At 39.9% G+C, this 23,305-nt stretch overlaps 1 protein-coding gene across 1 annotated transcript in view; it reads left to right on the top strand.

The window, feature by feature from the left end:
- LOC102843445 (chromosome unknown open reading frame, human C1orf168) overlaps positions 1-23,305 on the top strand; it is a 125,405-nt gene that overhangs the window by 6,657 nt on the left and 95,443 nt on the right. The window contains exons 2-4 of the mRNA XM_006879826.1: positions 9,273-10,020; positions 13,029-13,190; positions 19,103-19,133. Coding sequence (XP_006879888.1) covers positions 9,273-10,020; positions 13,029-13,190; positions 19,103-19,133 — 941 coding nt within the window. The remainder of the gene's footprint in view (positions 1-9,272; positions 10,021-13,028; positions 13,191-19,102; positions 19,134-23,305) is intronic.

Raw genomic sequence — 23,305 nt, 5'->3', positions numbered from 1 at the left:
TAAAATGGTGCAACCACTACAGAAAGCAGTATGGAGCTTTCTCAAAAAATAACAAATAAAAGTGTCATTTGACCCAGCAATTCCACTACTGCGAATATAATCAAAGAAACCATAACCACCACCCAAGCAGATATGTGCACACCCATGTTTATTGCTGCTTTGTTCACAATAGCAAAGAGTTGGAAACAACCCAAGTGCCCATCAGCAAATGAATGGACAGAGAAACTGTGGCATATTCATACACTGAAAAACAAGGAACTCATGCAATATTATTCAAAATGGGTGACTCTGGAGGACATTATGCTGAGTGAAGTATCTCAGTCACCAAAGGACAAAGACTGCATAATGCCACTGTTGTAAAACAGGACTGACTTCGGGGTTGGGGGGAGACTGAGAAAGACGGGATAAATGATGTATACTGCTTATTATTGTTATTATTATACCTTAGACTGTGTGCAAGACATATTTGATGAAGACCTTCAGCCCAATAGAGCTTTGTTCTATAGTTAAATGAGGTCAAGTCAATTCCAATTCATAGTGACTTTACATGACAGAGCAGAACTGCACATAGGGATCCCTTCAATTCACTAGAACCTTTATAGAAGCAGATGACTAGATCTTTTACCCTCATTGTTGTTGCGTGCGTAGGCTTGAATCACCAACTTCTGTATTGCGGCGCAGAACCTGACCATTGTGCCCGACGGCTCCTTCAGTCCTCATAGTCTGGCAAAGTATAGTCATTTAAACATAATATAACCTTCAAATGATTCAAAATTAGACTTGTAGTTTTCATAGTGATCTCCCTATTCTTCTAAGGGAGCACTATCTTTGGGTTTTGGTTTGGTTTTTTTGTTTTCTGGGGTTATCTTCTGTTGCTGTCTCCTTGGCTAGTGTCCATACCAGAGACAAATTCTCTTCTGTTTAGAGGACATGACTGTCTTTTATCTTAGGTTGTTCCCACAACATCTCAGGAATTGTTTGGGTCCTTGCTTCCTGGCTAGAGCATTTGAGAATTGTCCAGTCCAGGTTAGAACTGGCAAGCCTATTTCCCAGAACTGTTTTCAGAGTGATTTCTGCTATTATAACAATTAGGTAACTAATCTTGCGGGCATTTTAAGTTGTCCTCACAAAGATGAAGCAGAAAAATTTTTAAATTCCGTCATTCATGCACTACTGTGTAAACTACCTAATTGCTCTAAGGAGTCCTGGGCAGTACAAATAGTTAATTTTCATTCACAGATCCATTCATGTTGGGGACACCAAAAGACATATGGTACAATCCCTGGCTTGAAGGGGTTCTGAAAGAATTATAAATCAAAGATTCGTTAGCTCTCCAACATTTTTAGAGCACTCATCATGGATTAGAGTGACTCTGGTAGCCTAGTGCATAAGGAGTCACACTGTCAACCCAAAAGTTTTGAGTCTATTCTGACTAGATGGCACATAACAACACCACAATATAGACTCACTGTCCTTCCAGGCACTGGAACTGCTGTGCTGAACAAATATTGTCAAAATTCCTGCCATCCAAGAGGGATGGGAGAGGTTGGAAGCAGAGGGATAAAGACGTGTAGCAGGAGGGAGGGATTAATTATGGTGTTGTACAATTTGATTGGGGGGTGGTGAGGGAAATTGAAAGAACTTGTTCTTGAAAACAATGTATTCAAATTTTGTAAATAAACTAGTAGAAAATTTTAAAAAAAATAAGAGAAAGGGAGGGAGAGGAAGGAAGGAAGGAAGGAAGGAAGGAAGGAAGGAAGGAAGGAAGGAAGGAAGGAAGGAAGGAAGGAAGGGAAAGGAAACTACAGTATATTTGGCAGAGTTTGATGTTGCCAGTTCAAGCAGAACCAACTTATTTTAGGTTATTTCATGAATTTTTGTGATGGTTAGTAATGAGCTTGTGTGTTTATCCTTCACTTAACCTCCACATAGGATTATTCAAGTGGAAACCCAACACACTGGATGGATATCTCAGTCCCAGCTGTCTCAGGAGAGCCCGTCTTCCCCTGGCTGGCTATCACTTCACATTTAGCTCATTTCTTATGTCTCACATAAGTACCTCTTCATGGCAAAATTCCATATAAGATATAATCCCTGGCTTCTAGCCTCTTCGTTAGATGAAGGATCACTAGAAAGTGTTGTTTAAAATAGTCTGCACACAGGATCAGGTAGATTCATGGTGAAGGGGAGTTGCACAGTAACTCGTAGATTTGAACTGCTAATCTTTTTATTAGCATCCCAGCACATACTACACTATATCATCATGAGGGCTTCTTTATTTTGCTTGTGTGGTTAGGTATTGTCAAATCTGCTCAGACTCATGGGACCCTACATATAATAGAATGAAACTCTGTCTGATCCTGTTATTTTCACAGGCTCTGTTGTGTTTACACTCATTGTTCTATTCACTATACAAATCTATCTCATTGAAGAGCCTCAACAACCTACGTTATGCAGATAACACAACCTTGCTTGCTGAAACTGAAGTGGACCTGAAGCAGTTGCTATAGAAGGTCAAGGACTGTAGTCTTCAATATGGATTGAAGCTCAACATCAAGACAAAGATTCTCACCACTGGACCAATTGGCAGCACCATAATGGATGGAGAAGAGATTGAGGTTGTTGAGAGTTATAACTTGCAGAGCTCAACAATCAATGTTCTTGGCACCAGCAGTCAGGAAATCAAAAGATGAATTGTATTAGGTAAATCTTTTATCAGAGTACTGAGAAGCAACAACGTCAGTTTAGAGACTAAAGTATGCCTGACTCAGGCCATAGTTTTCACAATTATTTGCTGTGCATCAGAGAGCTGGACAATGACTAAAAACGACAGAAGAAGAATTGATGCCTTTGAGTTGCGGTGCTGGAGAAGAGTCTTAGACATACCATAGACTGCCAAGAAAACAAATACGTCTGTTTAGAGAGTGTAACCAAGTTTCTCCTGGAAGGCTAGGATTTAGAAACTCCATCTAACATACTTTGGGAATGTTGCCAGGAGGAACTGATCCTTGGAGAAAGGTATTATGTTCAGAAGGGTGAAGGAACAGCACAGAAGAGGAAGACCTGGGATGAGATAGATTGGTACAGTAACTAGAGCAATGGGAGTCAGTGTGTCAGAGTCAGTGAGACTGACTCAGGATAGGGCAGGCTTCAGAGCTGTTGTACACAGAGATGCCATGAGACACAGGCGACTTGACAGTATATAACAACAACAACACTACTTTACCAAGCATGATACCCTTCTCTGGGGCCTGGCCCCTCGTGATAATATGCTCAAAGTTTTGCCTTCATTGTTCTTGTTTTATTTCATCTAGTTTTGTTTCAGCTCAGAGCAATGCAATGAATAACAGATCTGAATTTCACCATCCGCATGATCTCTGACAAACTCAAGTCCATCTCGTTGAGGTTCTGCCTCTTTTCCTCTGATCCTACACTTTTACCAGCATAATGTCTTTTCCCAAGGACTGGCACCTCTTGATAAGATGTCCAAAGTATGTGAGAAGAATTTCACCATCTTTACCTCTAAGGAGCACCTTGATTCCACTTTCTCTAAGACAGACTTATTTGATCTTTTGGCAGTTCATGGGTATTCATTTTGTTTCTTCAACACCACAATTAAAAGGCCTTGATTCTCCCATCCTTATTCATCGTCCAGCTTTCAGATGCATTGGAAGCATATAATTACTTGGATCAGGCACATCTTAGTCTTTAAGTTGACATCCTTGCTCTTCAACACTTTAAAGAGGTCCCAGACAACATATTTTCCCAATACAACATGTCTTTTGATGTCTTGACTGCTGGTGCTATAGATGTTGATTATAGATCCCTGTAATGAATATTTGTTGAAAAGACGAAATGAGACAGAAATACTCAGATTTGCTGCCTCCGGAGTGAGTGACCTTTACATGGAGCCCTAGTCTGGAGACCATAAATTCATTATTCCATTTCTTGCTAGAGTCTTGTCATATGAGTTAATTATATCCCTCAGAATACAAACTATAAATCCTAACCCTTAAAGTGGTAGTGATTGTGAGATTTCTTTGTTTGGTTAATGAGACCGTATTAGTGTGTTGTTGTTGTTATGTGCCCTCGAGTCGTTTGCGACTCATAGCAACCCTATGTACAAAAGCCCTAAACCTTACTCTATCCTGTGCCAATCACACTGCCTCTGACACACCCATCCCGATCACCCCAGTCACTGAATCAATCCACCTCATAGAGGGTCTTCCCCTCCTGTGCCGTCCCTCCACCCTAATAAGCATGATGTCCCTCTCCAAGGACCTGTCTCTCCTTACAACATATCCAAAGCATTTCAGACGAAGCCCCAGAATCCTTGCCTCCAAGGAGTAGCCTGGTTTAACCCTCTACAGGATGAATCTGTTTGTGTTCTTGGCAGTACATGGTACATTCAATACTCTTCTCCAGCACCACAGCTCAAAGGCATCAATTCTCCTTCTATCCTCCCTAGTTATTGTCCAACTCTTTGATGCATAACAAGGGATTGCAAAGACCATGGCCTGTATCAGACACACCTTAGTCTCCAGAGAGTGACTGTTGCTCTTGAGTACTTTAGAGAGGTCCCTAACAGCAGACTTTCCCATCGCAATATGTTCTTTTTTATTTCCTGGTTGCTGGTGCCAAGGGTGTTGACCGTGGAGCCAAGGAAACTGAAGTTGTGAACTATCTCAATCTCTTCACCATCCATCCTGATGCTGCCAATTGGTCCAGTGGTGAGAATCTTTGTCTTCTTGACATTGAGCCTCAGTCCATACTCAAGGCTGCAGTCCTTGACCCTCTGCAGCAAGTGCATGAGGTCCTCCTCAGTTTTGGCAAGCAGGGTTGTGTCATCTGCATAACACAGATTGTTAATAGATCTTCCACCAATCCTGGTGCCACACTTCTCTTCATAGAGCCCAGCCTCTCAGATAATCTGTTCTGCATACAGGTTGAAAAGGTATGGAGATAGGGCACATCCCTGGCGTACACCCTTCCCAATTTTGAACCATGCAGTGTTACCCTGCTCTGTTCTGACGACTGTCTCTTGGTCCAAGTATAGATTTCGCATTAGCACAATTACATGTTCTGGGATTCCCATTCTTCTCAGAGTCAGCCACAGTTTGTTATGATCCACAGTCAAACGCCTTTGCATAATCAATGAAACACAGATAGACATTCTTCTGGTATTCCCTGCTTTCAGCTAAGATCCATCTAACATTAGCTACAAAGTCCCTAGTACCACAACCCCTTCTAAATCCAGCCTGGACTTCTGTCAGTTCTCTGCTGATGTGCTGTTCCAGTCGTTTTTGGATAATCTTCAGTAGAATCTTGCTTGAATGTGAAATTAATGACATTGTTCTGTAATTTCCACACTCTGTTGGGTCACCCTTCTTTGGAATGGGAACAAATATAGATCTCTTTGGATCAGTTGGCCAAGTGGTTGTTCTCCAGATTTCTTGGCGCAACTTGGTGGGCACAAAAATTCTTAAGGGATTTGGTAGAAGTGAAGGGGTATCCTGGTGGAGGGTGGAGCTGGGAAATAAGTGGGTCAAGGCACTGGGCTAAGGGCAGGGACAACACTGTAACTAATGGTTAACTCCACAATGAGGGATTTATCATTCACTGCTCCACAAATTGCTTGTCTGTCAGATACTCCTCTAAATCTAAACATTCAGATTAAGACAGACTAGGAAGAAGGATTGGCCACCCACTTCTGAAATAGGAGGCTCTATGTACAACAACAGAAAACCTATGTATTAGTGTAGGGTGTGTTTTAAATCAGTCTCTCCTGAGATATAAAAGAGCAGATCAAGCAAGCAGGCAAGCACAGGCAGAGGAAGACAGATAACAGGCCTCATGTAGATCTCCAAGGACTGAAGGACAGAAGCTGAGAAAGAAGCAAGGACATTCCCTCAGGGCCCACCGGGGGAGGCAGGCTTCCACTGCTGCCACCACTGGGAAGTCGAACTGTTAGCCTCCTAAGGTGCGAGGAAATAAATTTCTCTGTGTCAATATCACCTATTTATGGTATTTCTGCTATAGTAGCCCCAGATAAAGAAGATGCTGGCATAAACAAGCCTTCAGAGGATAAAATCAACCTGACAATAGCATTGAAGTTCATATGGTGACAGAGAGTGAATAAGAACAATAACAACAACAATTGTCATCATACTACTTTAAAACATTAATTGCTAAATGAGTGACCCTGGAGGACATTATGCTGAGTGAAATATCTCAGTCACAAAAAGACAAATACTGCATGGTGCCACTGTTGTAGAATGGGACTGATGTGGGGGTTGGGGTAAGACTGAGACAAACTGGATAAATTATGTATACTGCATTGAAATAGATGGGGGAGAGAACTGTTTAAAAGTGATATATGATTGAGTATTATGGTTATCACAAGAGTCCAGAATGAAGGTTGCATAGTGGAGTGTACTCAGGTCAGGGGGACAGGGGGAGGCACTGGGGGATTGTATACCAGTGAAGGAATTTTTCTTTTACTTTTCAAAGAGAAGAGCGAACTGGGGGATGGGCGGGGGAGGAGTAGGCAGAGAGAAAAGTGCAACAATGAATAAATGGAAATCCAAAATCTTTGTAAATGTTCATTAAAATGAAAAAAATATTAATTGCTAAACTTTACACATCTATTATCTCATTTGATCCCTACCTTGAACTGTTAGTAAAATGTTAAGCACTATTTTATAATAAGGGGAAGAAGACACAGAAAAGGGAACTATATTGCCGAGGTACATAGAACTAGAAAATGGCTAAACTGAGCTTCACAATTCAGGTGTCTTCATTCTGTGGCAAGCACTGGCTTCCGTCACATCACAAAAGAGGAAGTGAAGGCCCATTAACTTTTCTGATTAGAGACCCAGCCCTAAGTAATTTCTGAGACATGCTACAAATATGCATGGGTGGGTGGGGGTGTGTGTGTGTGTGTGTGAGAGAGAGAGAGAGAGAGAGAACACAAGAGGACTAGAAAGAAGGAAGGAGGGAGGAAAAGAAGGGAAGGAAGAGAAAGAGAAAAGAAGACAAGCTAGAAGGGAAGAGGAGAGAATAAATAAGAGCGAGCAGGTGAATGAGTTACTAGATACTGGTTTCATACATCTTGTTCACTTTCTCTTCCCTCATAAATCTTCAGAGGGCAGGTGTGAGTCAACTGTAAACACAGCGAAGAAAGGTCACCCAATATCCCCTCCACTGAAAACATTACAAGTAACTGCCGTGGGGTGAACTGTGTACATGATATTAAAACATTAGGGTGATCAGGAGATGATGATGATACGGACTTTTTTCAAATGGCTCCATTAGCTATATCTTCCTACACAATATCCCCTATGACCTTTTACCTCCTGTGAGAGCAACAGACGTCAAAATAAGTTTGTAAAAAATAAATTCTATCTAGAATGGTGAAACTTCATCCTTCATACTTTGGACATGTAGCTAGGCGACGCTATTCTTTGGAGAAGGCTATCATGTTTGGAAAGATGGTCAGTGAAGGAGAGAAGACCCCCAAGAGATGGATTGACAAGGTGACTTCAGCATAGGTTCTAGTGTATCAGAGACGATGAGGACGGTGCAAGGAAGGGCAGGGTTCAGGCCAGCTGTTCATAGAGAGAGCTATGGGTTTTAATATGACTCCACGGGAGCAAACAGCAAGTGGGAGAAGGTTAGAGCACTGAATAGGAGTGAAAACCTTACTCCTATCTACTTAGACAACCAACTCACTGACCAATCCTGCCACGAGGCCACCAGCGCTCCCTCTGATTAGTAGGGGTTTTATTTGGTTTTAATACACTTACTGTAAGTCCATACTTCGGTGGTATAGTGATTAAGTAGTTGCACTGCCAACCCAAACGCACGTGGTTCTAATTAAGCAGCTGTTCCACAGGAGAAAAATGGGCAATCAACTCTGTTCTTTCCTGCCTCTGCAAACCTGCTGGAAGGTCAGCTATGAGTCAGTTCTGACTCGATGGTACACAACATATGTTAGGTTCTGTGATAGAAATTTTGTATATAGTAGGCTAATGCTTTAACCGCTTTGCAGCTTTCTTTTACGACAAGGCTCCACCTAGAGGCGAGTGAGTTTCTCTACATGTTTGCCTTGATAGTGAAGGGGAGGAGCATTTAAAACAGGTGCATCTAATCAAAAGTTTGTTTCTTTATTCATTTCACAGGATTAAGTGCAACAGCTAAATTACAAAGAGCTATGGAAACACCATAGGCAGGGAAGGAATTAGCACCACCTGCCGTGCCTAGGGGACACATGACGCTGACCCAACAAGAAAGACATTGATGATTAACTGGAGGGTGCATGTTGTAAAGCAAGAACACAATGAAACCAAAATAGTGAAGTACATAGTTTCTAGGAAAACTGTAACCAGGCCAGTTTGACCCAAGGGTGGTTGTGTGGGCCCTCAGGCCCTTAAATGGCACAAATGGTTTTCTTTGTGTAGTAACTGAGAAGTTAATGGTTTGAACCCACCAGAACTGGGGAAAAAAACAACAACAACAAAAAAAAAACCAACAAAAACCCAAATACCCAAACCTGGTAATCTGCTTCTGTAAAGATCAGAGCCAAGGAAATCCTCTCGTGCTCCCTTCTTCACAGTGCCACATGGGTTGTCATAAGTAAGAATCATTTAAAAGAAATAAGGTTGCTTCTTTCCAGTTTGGTGTTGGCCTGCATCTGGGGATAGTGGTTTCACCATCTTTTGAGCTAGTATTTTGCGTTCTGGTGGCATAGATCTGGTTGTAGTGTGTTGTACTACTAGCCAGAAGACTGAGAATCTCCAGCTGTTTGAATGCCACCAAATTTCCCTGGGAAAAGACAGGCAGTCTTCTTTTATTACTATTTACAGCCTTGGTAACCCAATAGAGGGCTACTAAGAGCCAGAATCACTTTAATGATGTTTGAATGTCATGCTAATCAGCTTGGAGTTGGTTGGGTTTGGGGGTTTTTTTATTATTGATAGTGGGAAGACATCAGGAGGTTTTCTCAAAGAGTTTATCAGCAATTCTTAATATTAGCTCATTTATAAATAATCTATGTTGTGATAAAATGAAACCTGTTTGAAGTGTTTCAAAGAAAAGATGGTTGTTTTCATTTTCTTTCACATAGGTGAGAATGTTACCAGTCATCATTGCCCAACAAATAAGTGACCACATTACATTAGCCCTGAGTCCCTTAACATGTACGTTGAAGTAAGTTAATCATTTCCGCTGCTTCCTGGGATAATGAAGCACTTTTGTTTTCTTTTCTGCTTCAGGAAGGAATTAAAAACTTCAAGGAACTTCGAGCCAAATTTCAAAACACAATAGATACTCCACTTCTTTCCGGGCCTAATAAATGCCCAGCAAGTGTCTCACAAAAGAGTTACATCACAAGTGTACAGCCAAGACAGGTTTTGACCAATGGAAAACCCTTCTCATCCAAACCAAATCAGCCCTCGTCATCTTGTCCCAGTGGTGAGTCTCGGCCTCTTACACTTCAGAATGACAAACTGACCCAGAGCAACCAAATTCAGAAATGTTCTACTTCCCCAACATCTCTAAAAGGGGCTTCTGGATCAGCCATAAATTCACGGAAAGCCTCACTGCTAGCAGAAATGAATCAACCAGATAATAAAGTAACTACTAAAGAAAAAGTAATGGTGGCCTCTAACTTCAGAGACAAGCTTCGCAACTGGGAGAAGTTTTCAGCTCAGCACAGTGAGAAGCCATCAGCCAACCTCCTTGCTAATTATGGACGTAGGGATTTCCATCTGAAAGAGCCAAAAAGCCTGGGATGTTCTCCAGAGAAGTTAATGAAAAGACTGGGAACAAATGACTCTCAGATTCTTCCTTCCCAAAGACACTTGAACGTTGAACCAAAACCACTTGCCTGCAATGAGGATTCCTCTACTCTACTTTCACAACATGATGGGAAGAGTCTAGAAAGCCACAGTCCTGGGAGGAAATCCACAGGGAGCTCCTCCCCACTCATCTCTGAGTGTGAGCCTGCCAGCCAAGTAACAGGTGAGAAGTGCAAATCCCCATGAGAGTCCTGGAGGGCTCAGTGTCTTTTCCTAATTTAAAGTCTGTTAACTTACTATTGCCACATACATGTTCTGGGTAATATTTGCTCCAATCTTCAGTGCAAATATAGTAGGCTTATTGGCTAAATTGCAAATTCTTATTTGGAGAAAGTACTTCATCTCCTGGTTTTGCACTGAGAGATAGTTTATAAGAATCAGAACATCATGGCCTTTTCTTTCTAGGTCATATCCATATCTGTCATATTGTTGTCTATTTTTGTGTGTATTGCAAATGTCTCTTTACTAGTCAGTTCCTCTTCCTGTAAGAGTCTTTGATATTTGTGTGAGAGCATTTATGTCTAAGTTCAACTGATCCTTTTCCAAATATGCTTCTCAACCCACCAGTTAACGCTCTTTCATAGCATCCTGTTTTATTTCCTCCAGAACACTAATATATCTCTGTAAATCTATTTTGTACATATGTTTGCTTGTCCAATACCAGTTACACTCTATTAGAATGAAATTTTAAGAAGACTGTCTCTCTGTTCTTGTTTTTATTTCTATCTACAACGCCTGTGACATCCTAGGTAAGTAAAGGTGGATAGGGAACGAGAAGAAAGAAAGAAAGGAAGGAGATATGAATAGAAGGAAGGAGATAAAAAGACTGGACAGTGTTTAATGCTCCATTCTTTGATGAAAGGAGCTATTGAGAAGATTAAATGGAATAATCTTTGTAAAATGCTTATCACAATGTAATGTAAAAATTAGAAACTCAGTTGGTAAGTAGAAATTCATTTCTACTGTGTCTTTAATTATCTAAGGACTAAAATTCCTGATATTGTAAAGAGCTGAAAGGGTCCTCACTGTTTGGGAATGAAGGAAGCATCCCTTTCCATCCTAAGCTATTGAAGACAGCAAGGCTTGGAGAATATATCACATAGAGTTATTTGTAAAACAATAGCTGACTTTTCTAGTTTTAATATGAGCAATCCCTCTTACCAACTACTTAAGTATACAAATAAAACTTCAAGGTACTTGGATTATAGATAATTTTAAAAATTATTTTCAGGTAAGAGGCAGATATAATTTTTATATATAATATTGGAATGATTTCTATTGGATTTTTATTTGTGCAGGACTATTTTAAAAAATTGTTGTTGTTGTTTTTAGGTGCCATCAAATTGAGAATGGCTCATAGATGCACTGTGAACAAGAGACCTAACCATGTCTTATCCTGTGCCATCGTCACAATTTCTGACACACTTGAGCCCCTTGCCACAGTCACTGTGTCAGTCTATCTGATTAAAGGTCTTCCTGTCTTTTGCTGCCCCTCCACCTTTTCTAGTATGATGTCCCTCTCCTAGCAACAATTACCACATACAAAATCACAGGCACACAAGTTATCACAAAAAGTAACTTATACTTGGCAAACTCTGGTGGCCTAGTGGCAAGAAGATGTACTGCAATCCTAGAGGTGTGCGGTTCAAATCCGCCAGATGCTCTGCTGGAGAAGGAGGGACAATCTCCTCTTGTACCAGTCAGATCTGATTTGACAACACACACACACACACACACACACACACACACACACATTAATAATTAAAACAATATCTTATACTTGGAAATCAGAGATAAAGTCTTACTTTTAACAGTAGCCCTTGTGCTATTTACATGTTGTAAGTGCTTATGGGACTCTTTCACTGAATATTCACAGTCTATGTCCCTGGAAGATGGCCCTGTACTTCATGCTGGGAGGAGGCCAATAGTCTTGCCCAGAAGAGGCCCGTGCTTAGTTGGAACTATTCAAATATTCCATAATAAGTTAAGCAGTATTAACAATTATTAACAAGATACAGAATGGAACTCTGATGACCGAGTGAGTCAGGAGCCAAAGGCAGGCACTTTGATTCTACTAGCTGCTCCATAGGAGAAAGATGGGTAGTCTCCTCTCATGTGATTCACAGCTTGGAAGAACCCAGTGGAGAATCAGCTATCACTTGATTCCAACTGGACAGAAATGAGAAAAAGAGACAGAAAGAAGATGTTGTTATGTGCCATCGAGTCATTTGCGATTCATAGTGACCCTATGTACAAGAGCTCTAAACGCTGTTCTTTCCTATGCCAACCTAGCCATCTCAAATGCACTTGTTCCCACCACTCCAGTCACAGAATCAATCCATCTCATTGAAGGTCTTCCTCTCCTTCGCTGCCCCTCCACTCTGCCAAACATGATGTCCCTCTCCAAGGACCAGTCCCTCCTTGCAACATGCCCAAAGTATGTCAGATGAAGCTTCAGAATCCTTGACTCCAAGGAGCAATCCGGCTTCACCTTCTCCAGGACAAACCTGTTTGCAGATCAGGGAATTAATAATCCTGGTAGATGTCAAGAGAAGCTTCCTAGAGTATAGATATTGTTAGAGAAGAGCCTTAAAGAATCATTTGAAGTATCCTGGGAGAGAAGTGAGGGAGTCAGTAATGGCATAAATCTAACTTTAGCTATCTGAGAGCTTTTTTTGTTTTTGTTTTAAAACATTTCTCACCCTCTTGTAAAGAGAATGGTTCACATGTCCAGTAATTTCTGCATTCTCCTATTCAATTTTGCGTGCCACTAGCAGGCAGAAAGAAAGCGTGAGAAACTTTATTATTGTGTCTGTGATGTCTATGAAAGCAAGGGGGAAAAAAAATAAAATCTCCATCACTGTCAGAGGTTTGAATGAAGTCTTTGAGGATACACTTGGGGGTCGAAGATGATAGGGGTGGTGAGAAAATAAACTGGAAGCATAGGTTGGGTGGTCTGAATGGAGGTCAGGCTGCAGAAATCTGCCTTTGTCCTCTGAGCAGGAGGGTAGCCAGCGTAATCGAATTTGCATTTGAATCAAGTCACTCTGGCTGCTGAGGAGAGAATAGATTGGAAGAGAGGGAAGCTGAGGCAAGGAAACCAATCAGCTTTCCCTGACAATTCATTAAGTAAAAACTCTAATAACCTGCATGCCTTGTTATCTTTCTCAGAGGAGCAAGAGAGCATAAGGAACTATCAGCTTCCTAAAACAAAGCCATTACCTTCAGTGGAGTCTCTGGGTCCTCCGCCCCCAAAACCTCCAAAGCCCCCGGTGGTGAACCTCCAGGCCTTTAAGAAGCAGGCAGCTGCTCTTTCCAAGACCCAAAGGGAAGGTAAGGAACTGCACAGGGCACCCCAGTACATCCTAGCAGGAGCTACGTAACACACGTGCTTTTATCCACACCTCACTACCCTCTCTCCATCCATTCCTCGGTGACAATGCAGCTCCTGCTCTTCTAGGGGGCTGGACATTCATCACTGTTTCTTCTCATGTGGAAGCCATGGCAGCTTGCCTGTGAAATTACAAATCTACAGGAACTGGCCCCTTATCACTACTGGGCCAGTCTGCTTCCCCTGAGAGCCACGCATTTGATCACTTGGCATCTGCCCAAAGTGAAGAAAAGTCACCAAGCAGGGAGCCAGTCAATCTTTGTGTTTTCTGCAAAGGCTGTGCTGTCAACTCTGTTGACTTCAGCCAGTGCAAACAGGGGCGGGAGGGAAAAGAAAGTTAGTGTGAACTTGACCTGAAATCCTTCTCTGGACATCTCACCTCTGTCATCTGTCTTCAGGGTTTAACTGAAGGGAAACCATCATCCTTTATCTCCACCACTGCCCCACCCCTACAAGACCCCATCGCAGTCATCCAGGAATGGAATAATTTTTTTTCTTAATTATTTAAAAAAAAAAAACCAAACACCTTCTTATTCCCTCAACTACCCCCTCCACAGACTGATCCTGTTGACATTTTCAATGCTTTTGTTTATGTTCACTCTAGTGAAACATGAGAGGAGCAAGCCCATTGGGGTGACACCGGTGCTGTCCTAACATTTGTTCTGCTATTGCCATGACAGATTTTGGTGGCTCATATGACTGTTTAGGACAACCTCCTAGTTAAGTTTCTGTAGTTCAGGGTTCTCAAACTTTAGCACACATCAGACTTACTCAAAAGACTCATTAAAGCAGAGATTGCTGGACCTTTCTCCAGAGTTTCTGATCCATTTGGTCTGGATTAAGGATTTGAGGCTATGACTTTTAGGCAAGTTCCTGGAAATCCCTGAGTGGCACAAACAGTTAAATATTTAGCTACTAACTGAAAGGTTACAAGTTCAAATCTACACTAAGGCACTTGGTGAAAAGGCCTGGGCATGTACTGAAAGATTATATAGTCATTGGTCTCAGCTCTAAGGAGTGTGATCACCACTCCAAAATTCACAGGGTTGCTGTGAATCAGTTATGGAAGAAAGTTCCTGGACAGTTGATTGTGCTGATCCAGGACTCACACTTTGAGAACCACCTTTATACGTCACTTAAATCCTTTCATATATAAAATCATTAAAGGAGAGAACTCTGATAAGTACACTTTTAATGTAGTGGGTGTCAGAAGAGACTCTGAATATAGTATTATAGTGTCGAGAAACCAAAGCAAAGGGGAGAAATTAAGAAGTTAAGGAGCTGAATAGAAGATTTCAAAAGGCAAAACAATTATGAGATATCATCTCACCCCAATAAGAATAGCAAAATTCAACAGAGCAGCAAACAACAAATGCTGGCGAGGTTGTAGAGAAACTGGAACCCTTATTCACTGTTGGTGGGAGTGTAAAATATTGCAACCACTATAGAAGGCAGTATGGCGCTTTCTCAAAAGTTGGAAATAGAAATACCATTTGAGCCAGCAATTCCACTACTGGGAATATACCCTAAGGAAATCAGAACTGCCACCCTAGTAGATATATGCACACCCATGTTTATTTCTGTTTTGTTCACAATAACAAAGAATTGTAAAGAACCTAAGTGCCCATCAACAAATGAATGGCTAGAAAAGCTGTACTATATCCACACAATGGAATATTATACAGCACTGAAAAACAAAGAACTCATGAAATATACAAAAGGGTGACCCTGGAGGACATTATGCTGAGTGAAATATCTCAATCACAAAAAAGACAAACACTGTATAATATCACTGTAATAAAATTAGACTGATATGAGAGTTGGAGGAAAACTAAGAAAAGAGGAGACAAATAATGGACATAGCATTGAAACAGATGAGGGAGAAAATGGTATAAAAGGAATATGTGATTAGGTATTATTGCTAAGACAAGAGTCCAGAATAAGAACTACATAGTAAAGTGGTCTGTGAGGAGGGGGACTGTATAAAAATGAAAAAAAAAACAAAACCCAAAAAACCAAAAACCAAACAAACCTGTTTTTCCAAAGAAAAAAGCAAACTGGGGGGTGGGGAGGCAGGGCGGAAAATGTACAACAATGAATGAATGGAAATCCAATATAAACTTAGAATAAAATATCAATTTAAAAATAAGTTAATTCTACACACATAAGAAATAGAAAAAAATCAGGGTTTTGGTTTTGTTTTTTTTTATCTAATTGAGACTGGAAGAATTTCCCAACTATTTCCCTTAGATAACCTTGAAACCTGGAACTGAACTCACTTTTTTGTGGTTCAATTTTTAACCAAATACACTGATTTGTTAGATGAATAATAAAACCAGGAAGGTACATACTTTTTAGAAAAATCAACTGTATAAGATCATGGGCTATATTTGCTTAGAGATAATGATTAGAAGACAGAGGTGGATAGGAAAGGACAGACAACACAGTGAGAAAGTGGGAGGAATGCTGTTACATTGTCGGAATTGTAATCAGTATTATGAAATAAAATGTGATTGTTTTATTTAGTATAAAAAATAAAAATATCAAGTGGCACAAGAAAAAAAGCTCAGGAAGACAAGGCAAAGTATTATAATGAAATGTGCAAGGAGTTGGAATCAGAAAATCAAAAGGGCTGAACTTGCTCAGCATTTTTTAAGCTGAAAGAACTGAAGAACAAATTCAAGCCACAAGTGTCAATGCTTAAGGATGCTATAGGCAGAATATTGAATGATTCAGGAAGCATTAAAAGAAGATGAAAGGAGTATACAGTCATAGTACCAAAAAAGAATTAGCTAACACAGAAGAATTTTAAGAAACTATATATGATCAAGAGGCAATGGTGATGAAGGAGGAAGTTCAGGCTGCTCTGAAGGACTTGGAAAAAAACAAAGCCCTAGGAATTGATGGAATACCAATTGACATATTTCAACAAATAGATGCTGCCCTGGATGTGCTCACCAAGTTGTGCTAAGAAATCTGGAGGACAACTACTTGGTGAACTGACCGGAAGAGATCCATATTTATTCCCATTCCAAAAAAAAAAAGATGACCCGACAGAGTGTGGAAATTATAAAAAAATATTTAATAACCCACACTAGCAAAATCCTCCTGAAGATAATTCAGAAACAACTGGAACAGTATATTGACAGATAACTACTAGAAATACAAGCTGGATTTAGAAGAGGTCATGGCACTAGAGACACTATTGCCAATGTCAGATGGATCTTGACAGAAAGCAGAGAGTAACAGAAGAATGTCTGTATTTCATTGACTATGCAAAGGCATTTGACTCTGTGGATCACAATAAATTGTGGCTGACCTTGAGTAAAATGGGAGTCCGAGAACACTTGATTGTACTTATGCAAAACCTATACTAGGCACAGGAAGCAGAAGCAGTCCTCAGAACAGAGCAAGTAAACACTGCATGGTTCAAAATCAGGAAAGGAGTGCATTAGGGATGCACCCTGCCTCCATACCTTTCCAATCTATATACAGAACAGATCACTTAGGAAGCAGGGCTTTATGAGGAGGAATATGACATCAAGATTTGAGAAAGACTCATCAAAAACCTACATTATGCTGAAACTGAAGAAGACCTGAAGTGCTTGATGCAGAAAGTCAAGGACTATGGTCTTCAATATGGATTGAAGCTTGACATCAAGAAGACAAAGATTCTCACTACTGGGCCAATTGGCAGCACCGTGATAGATGGAAAAGTGTTTGAGGTTGTTAATAATTACAGCTTGCTCGGCTCCACAATCAACACTCTTAACACCAGTAGTCAGGAAATCAAAAGATTAATTACACTGGGAAAGTCTGCTGTCATGGACCTTTCCAGAGTGCTGAAAAGCAACAATGTCAATCTAGAAACTAAAGTGCACCTAATCCAGTCCATGGCCTTCACAATTACTTACTATGCATCAGAGAGCTGTACAATGACTAAGGATGACAGAAGAAGAATCGATACCTTCGAATTGTGGTGCTAGAGAAGAGTCTTGGACTGCCAAGAAAACAAATAGGTCTATCTTAGAGAGGGTGAAACCAAGTCTCTCCCTTAGAGGCTAGGATTCTGAAGCTCCATCTTATATACTTTGGACATGTGGGCTGGAGAGACTGGTTCTTGGAGAAGGACATCATGCTTGGAAACTCTGGATGAGATGGATTGATACAGGGCAATGGAGGTTGGTGCATTGGAATTAATGAGACTGGCTCAGAACAGGGCAGGATTCAGAGCTGCTATAGGATTGCTATGGGTCTCAGGCTACTCAAAGGCACATAACAACAAACTCTATATCAAAGAAGACCAAGTATCATTTTTCTTTTATAATCTCTCACTGCCATCAAGTTGGAACCAACTCAGAGCTGACCTTCCAGTTTTCAGAGGCTATACATCACATAGGAAAAGGTTGTTTTTCTTGCTCCCTCAGAGCAGCTGGTAGACTTGAACTACCTGCCTTTGGGTTGGTAGTACAATTCCTTACTGACTAGGCTTCAAGCAAGCTCTTTGAAAGAGAAGGAATTGCCAACATAGAACGAAGTACTATCTCATTGGTAACAAAATGGACTTTGCAACTTTCAACTTATCTACTTATTTGCTATTATTTTGTGTATAATTTCACATAAGAAGGCCATTGACTTCATGGGATTATTGTGAGGACTGAGTAGGGTAATGTATGAAAGTATTGAATTAGTTCTTGGCACTTAAACATTCAATAAACACTCCATGTTACTACTCATTTGAACATACATGGAAGCCAGCCCTATAAAGGAAATGAAAGATCAAGAAATAAATCCTGTTGAGGTTCTGGTCCTCAAAGACGTTAAAGTCTAAGCAAGAGACTCTACCCCTAAACATACACCATGTAGGGTGAATGAAGGAGTTGACACTAATAGTTGCACTCAACTATTCACCTAGAGGTAGGTGTGAACACCCGGCAAGACTGCAGAAGGAAATCCTCGTGCAAGCTGACACATGCACACCCATGCCTTTTGCAGCAGTCTTTACAATAGTGAAGAGTTGGAAACAACCCAAGTATTCATCAACAGATGATTCACTAAAGAAACTACGGTACATTCACACAATGGAGTATTATTCATCATTAAAAAGCTATCAGGAGTTCATGAAATACTATACAACATGGATGCATCTACAACAAATTATGCTGAGTGACCTAAATCAGTCACAAAAAGACAATTACAGTGTATGACCACTATTGTAAAAAGCTGAGGAAAAGCACTCACTTTTCCTCACAGAAGAAAATTTAATCACTCCAAATTAGAATCAGTCTTAGAGGATTAATAGGGAGTAAAGGGAGAAAGAGGGGAGTGAAAATTAATAATCAGATAAACTGGATGAAAGAAAAGGCAATACACAATAAGGTTTTGATGAGACATTGTAATTAATTAATTACATCAATCAATTAAAATTAATGCTATAAAACAAAATTTCTATGAATGACTAGGGAAAAATTAAAATTATTTATAACCTTCATTCAAATGAAAAAATAAACAAAGATTATAGAGAACTCTATAGATTTTACACATTGCTTCATCATGTACAAAGATTTTGAAAATCCTATAGAGTAGTTCTACTATGAACACACACGGGGTTACCATAAATTGTAATTAATTGACAGCAAATTATTTGGTAAGGTTGTTGTTACTGTTTTAAGACAGGGCTGCAGTGTAGATTCCCATGACAATTTCCACTGGGGATAGGGGATGGGGAACGGTGTTCGTGATACAGGTGAGCTACCACTCTACTTTTCTCTGGGTTCAGATAATTGTCAGGCATAATCCACTTTACACAACTGCTTCTGATGCATCTTTTTCATTCTGCTTCTTATTGTTGCAGCTGCTGTGGAAGACAACCTGCCTCCAGAGAGGTGAGTACATGCCTCTTAATTGTGCTGAAGTCTAGCCCTTACTTAGTCTGCCCAAGAGGAGACAATAAGTGCAAGCCAAGAATCTATTTTTCTCTGAAGGGTTGAATGGAGAGCAGATTTATAAGCAGTGAGCTGCAACTTTTGTTTTAAATGAGAAATTAAATAAACGGCATTTAACTACTATGCTGACGATAAGTTGCAAAGATGGTCCTCTGAGAGACTTCTATTTATTATACAGTTGGGTTCAGTAAATTGAAACCTCAGCTTCCATAGTCATCAATTGAATTTGAGGCTAAAGTGTGCTCTGGGTAGCTGGTGTGATACTAAGTATTGATCTAGAATAAAGGCCTTACATTTTTGCTGTGTTCATTCTAAGAATTTTGCTATGGAGGCATCAACTCTTTAATTCATTTAACAACATATTAAGTATTGAGCCCTTTGATGTATCATTAATTGAGCTGGATACTTTATACAGATTTCTTTGTTTTGTTTTCTGAAGAAGCTTGCAAGGTTACTACTACTGTTCTCATTTTACAGTAAAAAATGAGGTCAGATTATTTATGTGCCATTTGTAGAATTTGAACTCATAATTGGGAGCTCTAGTGTAATAGTTTGTAGGTAGTTGAGCGGCTAAACCTAAAACAGAGCCTCTGGCAATGTTCATGCCCCAGCTTCTCTGCTGGAGAAAAGTAAGCAATCTTCTCCATATAATTTGCAGCCTTCAAAAATCTGCTAGAATGTCAGCTATACATTGATTCCAACTCAGGGGCAATGAGTTTGCCTTGAATTGGAATTTGAACCTAAGCTCTGGTGGCCTAATGGCAAGAAGCTCTGCTGCAACCCTAAAGGCACATGGTTCGAGGCCACCAGTTGCTCTGTGAAAGAAGGATGGGTAATCTCCTCCAGTGTAATCACTGACTCTGAAAACCTGCCAGAAGGTCAGCTATGGTTCAGTTCTGAGTGTATGGTATGTAACAACAATACCCAAACTATGCTCTTAACTCCTTCTTGCTTCTAAGAAGTTCAATCTTAGAAGGAGGATCAGATTTTTTATTTTTTTTAATCATAATGCTGGAAAAGAGTGTTGAATATACCATGGACTACTAGGACAACAAACAGGTTTGTCCTGGAGAGGGTGAAGCCAGAATGCTCCTTGGAGTCAAGGATTCTGAAGTTTAGTCTGTCATACTTTGAGCATGTTGCAAGGAGGGACTGGTCCTTGGAGAGGGACATCATGTTTGGGAGAGTGGAGGGGCGGCACAGGAGAGGAAGACCCTCGATGAGATGGATCGATTTTGTGATTGGGGTAGTGGGAAAGAGTGTGTCGGAGATGGTGAGGCTGGCACAGGACAGAGCAGCATTTAGGGCTCTTGTACTTAAGGTCGCTATGAGTCACAAGCTACTTAATGGCACATAATAACAACAGCAATGTTCATTCAATAAAAAAATAATTAGCCCTTTCATGATATGTCAGACATATCTGTTTCTCTGTCATTGCAGCAGTACCCTGTGACATCTTGATTACTCTGTGTAAGAGGCTTTGAGATCAGAGTGTGATATGTCCTACTTTGTTTTCTAGGGGGTTTTGGGACACTGTTATCCTCATTGTGGTACATACTGCCTCATGGATATCTATGTGATTTCATGACTCTGAAAAAAATGAGTCTCACACCACTAATCCTATCACTAGTGTTTTCTGTAGACATAGGAATATCACATAATTGTATCAAAATCTTTGTTACTAAAAAAAAGTTTCCCCTCAAGTTTAACCTGCCTTCTATTACTAGAAACACATGATATCACTGACGAGCTCAAAGCAGAAAATAATTTTGTGATGAAAGGGTTAAGTTTTGCAGTGAGGAAGGTATAAAATCTAGAGATTACATAGATGGGGAAGTAATCACTTTTGAGGGGAAAAATAAAGGAAATATCTATAAATTTTATTATCTATTTCTACTGTACTACTACATAACCATAATAGCATTCAACTGTAAGTTGTGTCTGTGGGGTTCAAATGAGCTGAGCTGAGCTGGGTGAACAAAAGTGAGCTTATATGGGTGTTTGCAATCAACTGTAGGCTATCTAGACAGCCTTGCTGATAATGGCTTGAATTTCACACTTATTTAGGGTCACCTTAAAAATAGCTGATCTCTGTTGCCTTGAATAAGATGACTGGGGCAATTTGCTGGGCATTAGTGACTCTTCAATCCCAGAAGTCTAGTCTAGGGATCTTCTATCAGTAGTTGCAGACAACAAGCAAGTAAGCCCAATCTCATGAGCACTTCTCAAGCCTCTAATTTGTGTCACATCTGCTAATATCCTGTTGATCAAAGCCAGTCATATGGCCATGCCCAGAGTCAAGGTAGGAGGACACTGAAATGTTCATGACGAAGAGCAAAAATTCAGGGGAAAGTGAATAGTAGAGACATTAATCCTTTCTTGCTTTGCATTTTCAAATCTATCATAAATATTGAGGATGAAGATTTGCTGGATAAATTAGAAAGGGGTTAGAGGTAGATACAAGAGTATGAAGAAGATAATAGTAAAACTAAATTACAGAAAAGAGTGGGATTAAATGAATTCTAGAAGTTGACAGGAACCAAATCAATCTTTTTCTCCAATGAACTAGTATGTATTGTCCTGGACACTATTTATGTGCTCAAGGAAATCTTTATCCATTTGAAAGAATTAAATAAAAGTACAAATTAGGTCAGTGGACTTGTGACCTATATGCATTTATGTAAAGAGAAAATTAGATAGCTCAGGCAAAGATTTTTCACTTCTACATGTTTGATGAGTATAGTATAGAGAACCATCTAACTCAACTGTGCTCTGAATTTTCTCACTTCAATTCCCTCATACCTCTTACACTATGACCATTTTAGTATAAATATAAATGTGTGGTGATCATAGTGTTTAACTTATTAGTTGCTACTGAATTGGCTCTTACTCATGACATTCTATTATGTATAACAGATTGATACATTACCTGGTTGGTTGTCCTGAAAACCATTTGTTGGATCTTCAACATCTAGTAACAGCTCGTGGTTTATTCAATATTGCATGTTAGCACCACAATTTAAAGACGTGAACTCTTCTTTGCTCTTCCTTAGTCATTGTTAAGCTTTGACATACATATGAAGAACTGAAAATTCCCTAGCTTGAGACAGGTGTTCCTTGGTCTTCACAATGACATCTCTTAAACACCTTATTGTTTTTAATTTTAATTGATATTTTGATGAACATTTATAGAGAACTTGGATTTCCATTCATTGTTGCACATTTTCCTCCCTATTCACTCCATCAGTTCACTTTTCTCTTTGAAAAAAAAATTCTTTTATCATTGCACAATTTCCTCCTCCCCCAGTCCACTCTGTTATGCAACTCTTATTCTATACTGTTGTCATGCAAACAATAGCCAATCATATATTCCTTTTAAACAGTTCTTTCATTCATCTGTTTCAATGAAGTGCATATTGTTTATCCCTCTTATCTCAGTTTCCCCAACCCCCAAGTCATTCCTGTTTTATAACAGTGGCATTATGCAGTACTGTCCTTTTTTGACTGAGATACTTTACTCAACATAATGTCCTCCAGGGTCACCCATTTTATATAATATTTTATGAGTTCCTTGTTTTTCAGTGCTGCAAAATATTCCATTGTGTGAATATACCACAGTTTCTCTATCAATTAATTTCTTGTTGGCACTTGGGTTGTTTTCATCTCTTTGCTATTGTGAACAACACAACAATAAACGTAAGTATGCATATTTCTGTTTGGATGGCAGTTCTGATTTCTTTAGGGTATATTCCCAGTAGTGGAATTGCTGCGTCAAATGTTATTTCTATTTCCAGGTTTTTGGGAAAGTACCATACTGCCTTCCAGAGTGGTTGCACCATTTTGCACTCCCACCAACAGAGAATAAGAGTTCAAGTTTCTCCATAATCTCACCAGCATTTGTTGTTTGCTTCTCTGTTGAATTTTTTTTATTATTAAATTTTATTAGTTTCAATGAACATTCACAGGGATTCTGGGCTTTCACTCCTTCATTGCCGCACCATTCTCTCCACCCTCCTCCCCAGTTTGTTCTTCTTCCCTGCCATCCGAATGTCTGTTTTAATTGTCCAATTGCCACAGTGCTTGTCAAAGTCAGTTCTGATTAATCTCCTTTG

Source organism: Elephantulus edwardii, unplaced genomic scaffold (genome assembly GCF_000299155.1).
Source record: "Elephantulus edwardii isolate Elephantulus edwardi_28Jun2011 unplaced genomic scaffold, EleEdw1.0 scaffold00005, whole genome shotgun sequence".
In the NCBI taxonomy this organism is placed as follows: Eukaryota; Metazoa; Chordata; class Mammalia; order Macroscelidea; family Macroscelididae; genus Elephantulus; species Elephantulus edwardii.
The sequence above is the reverse complement of the archived record's forward strand: the minus strand, read 5'-3'. Positions and strand labels throughout refer to the sequence as shown.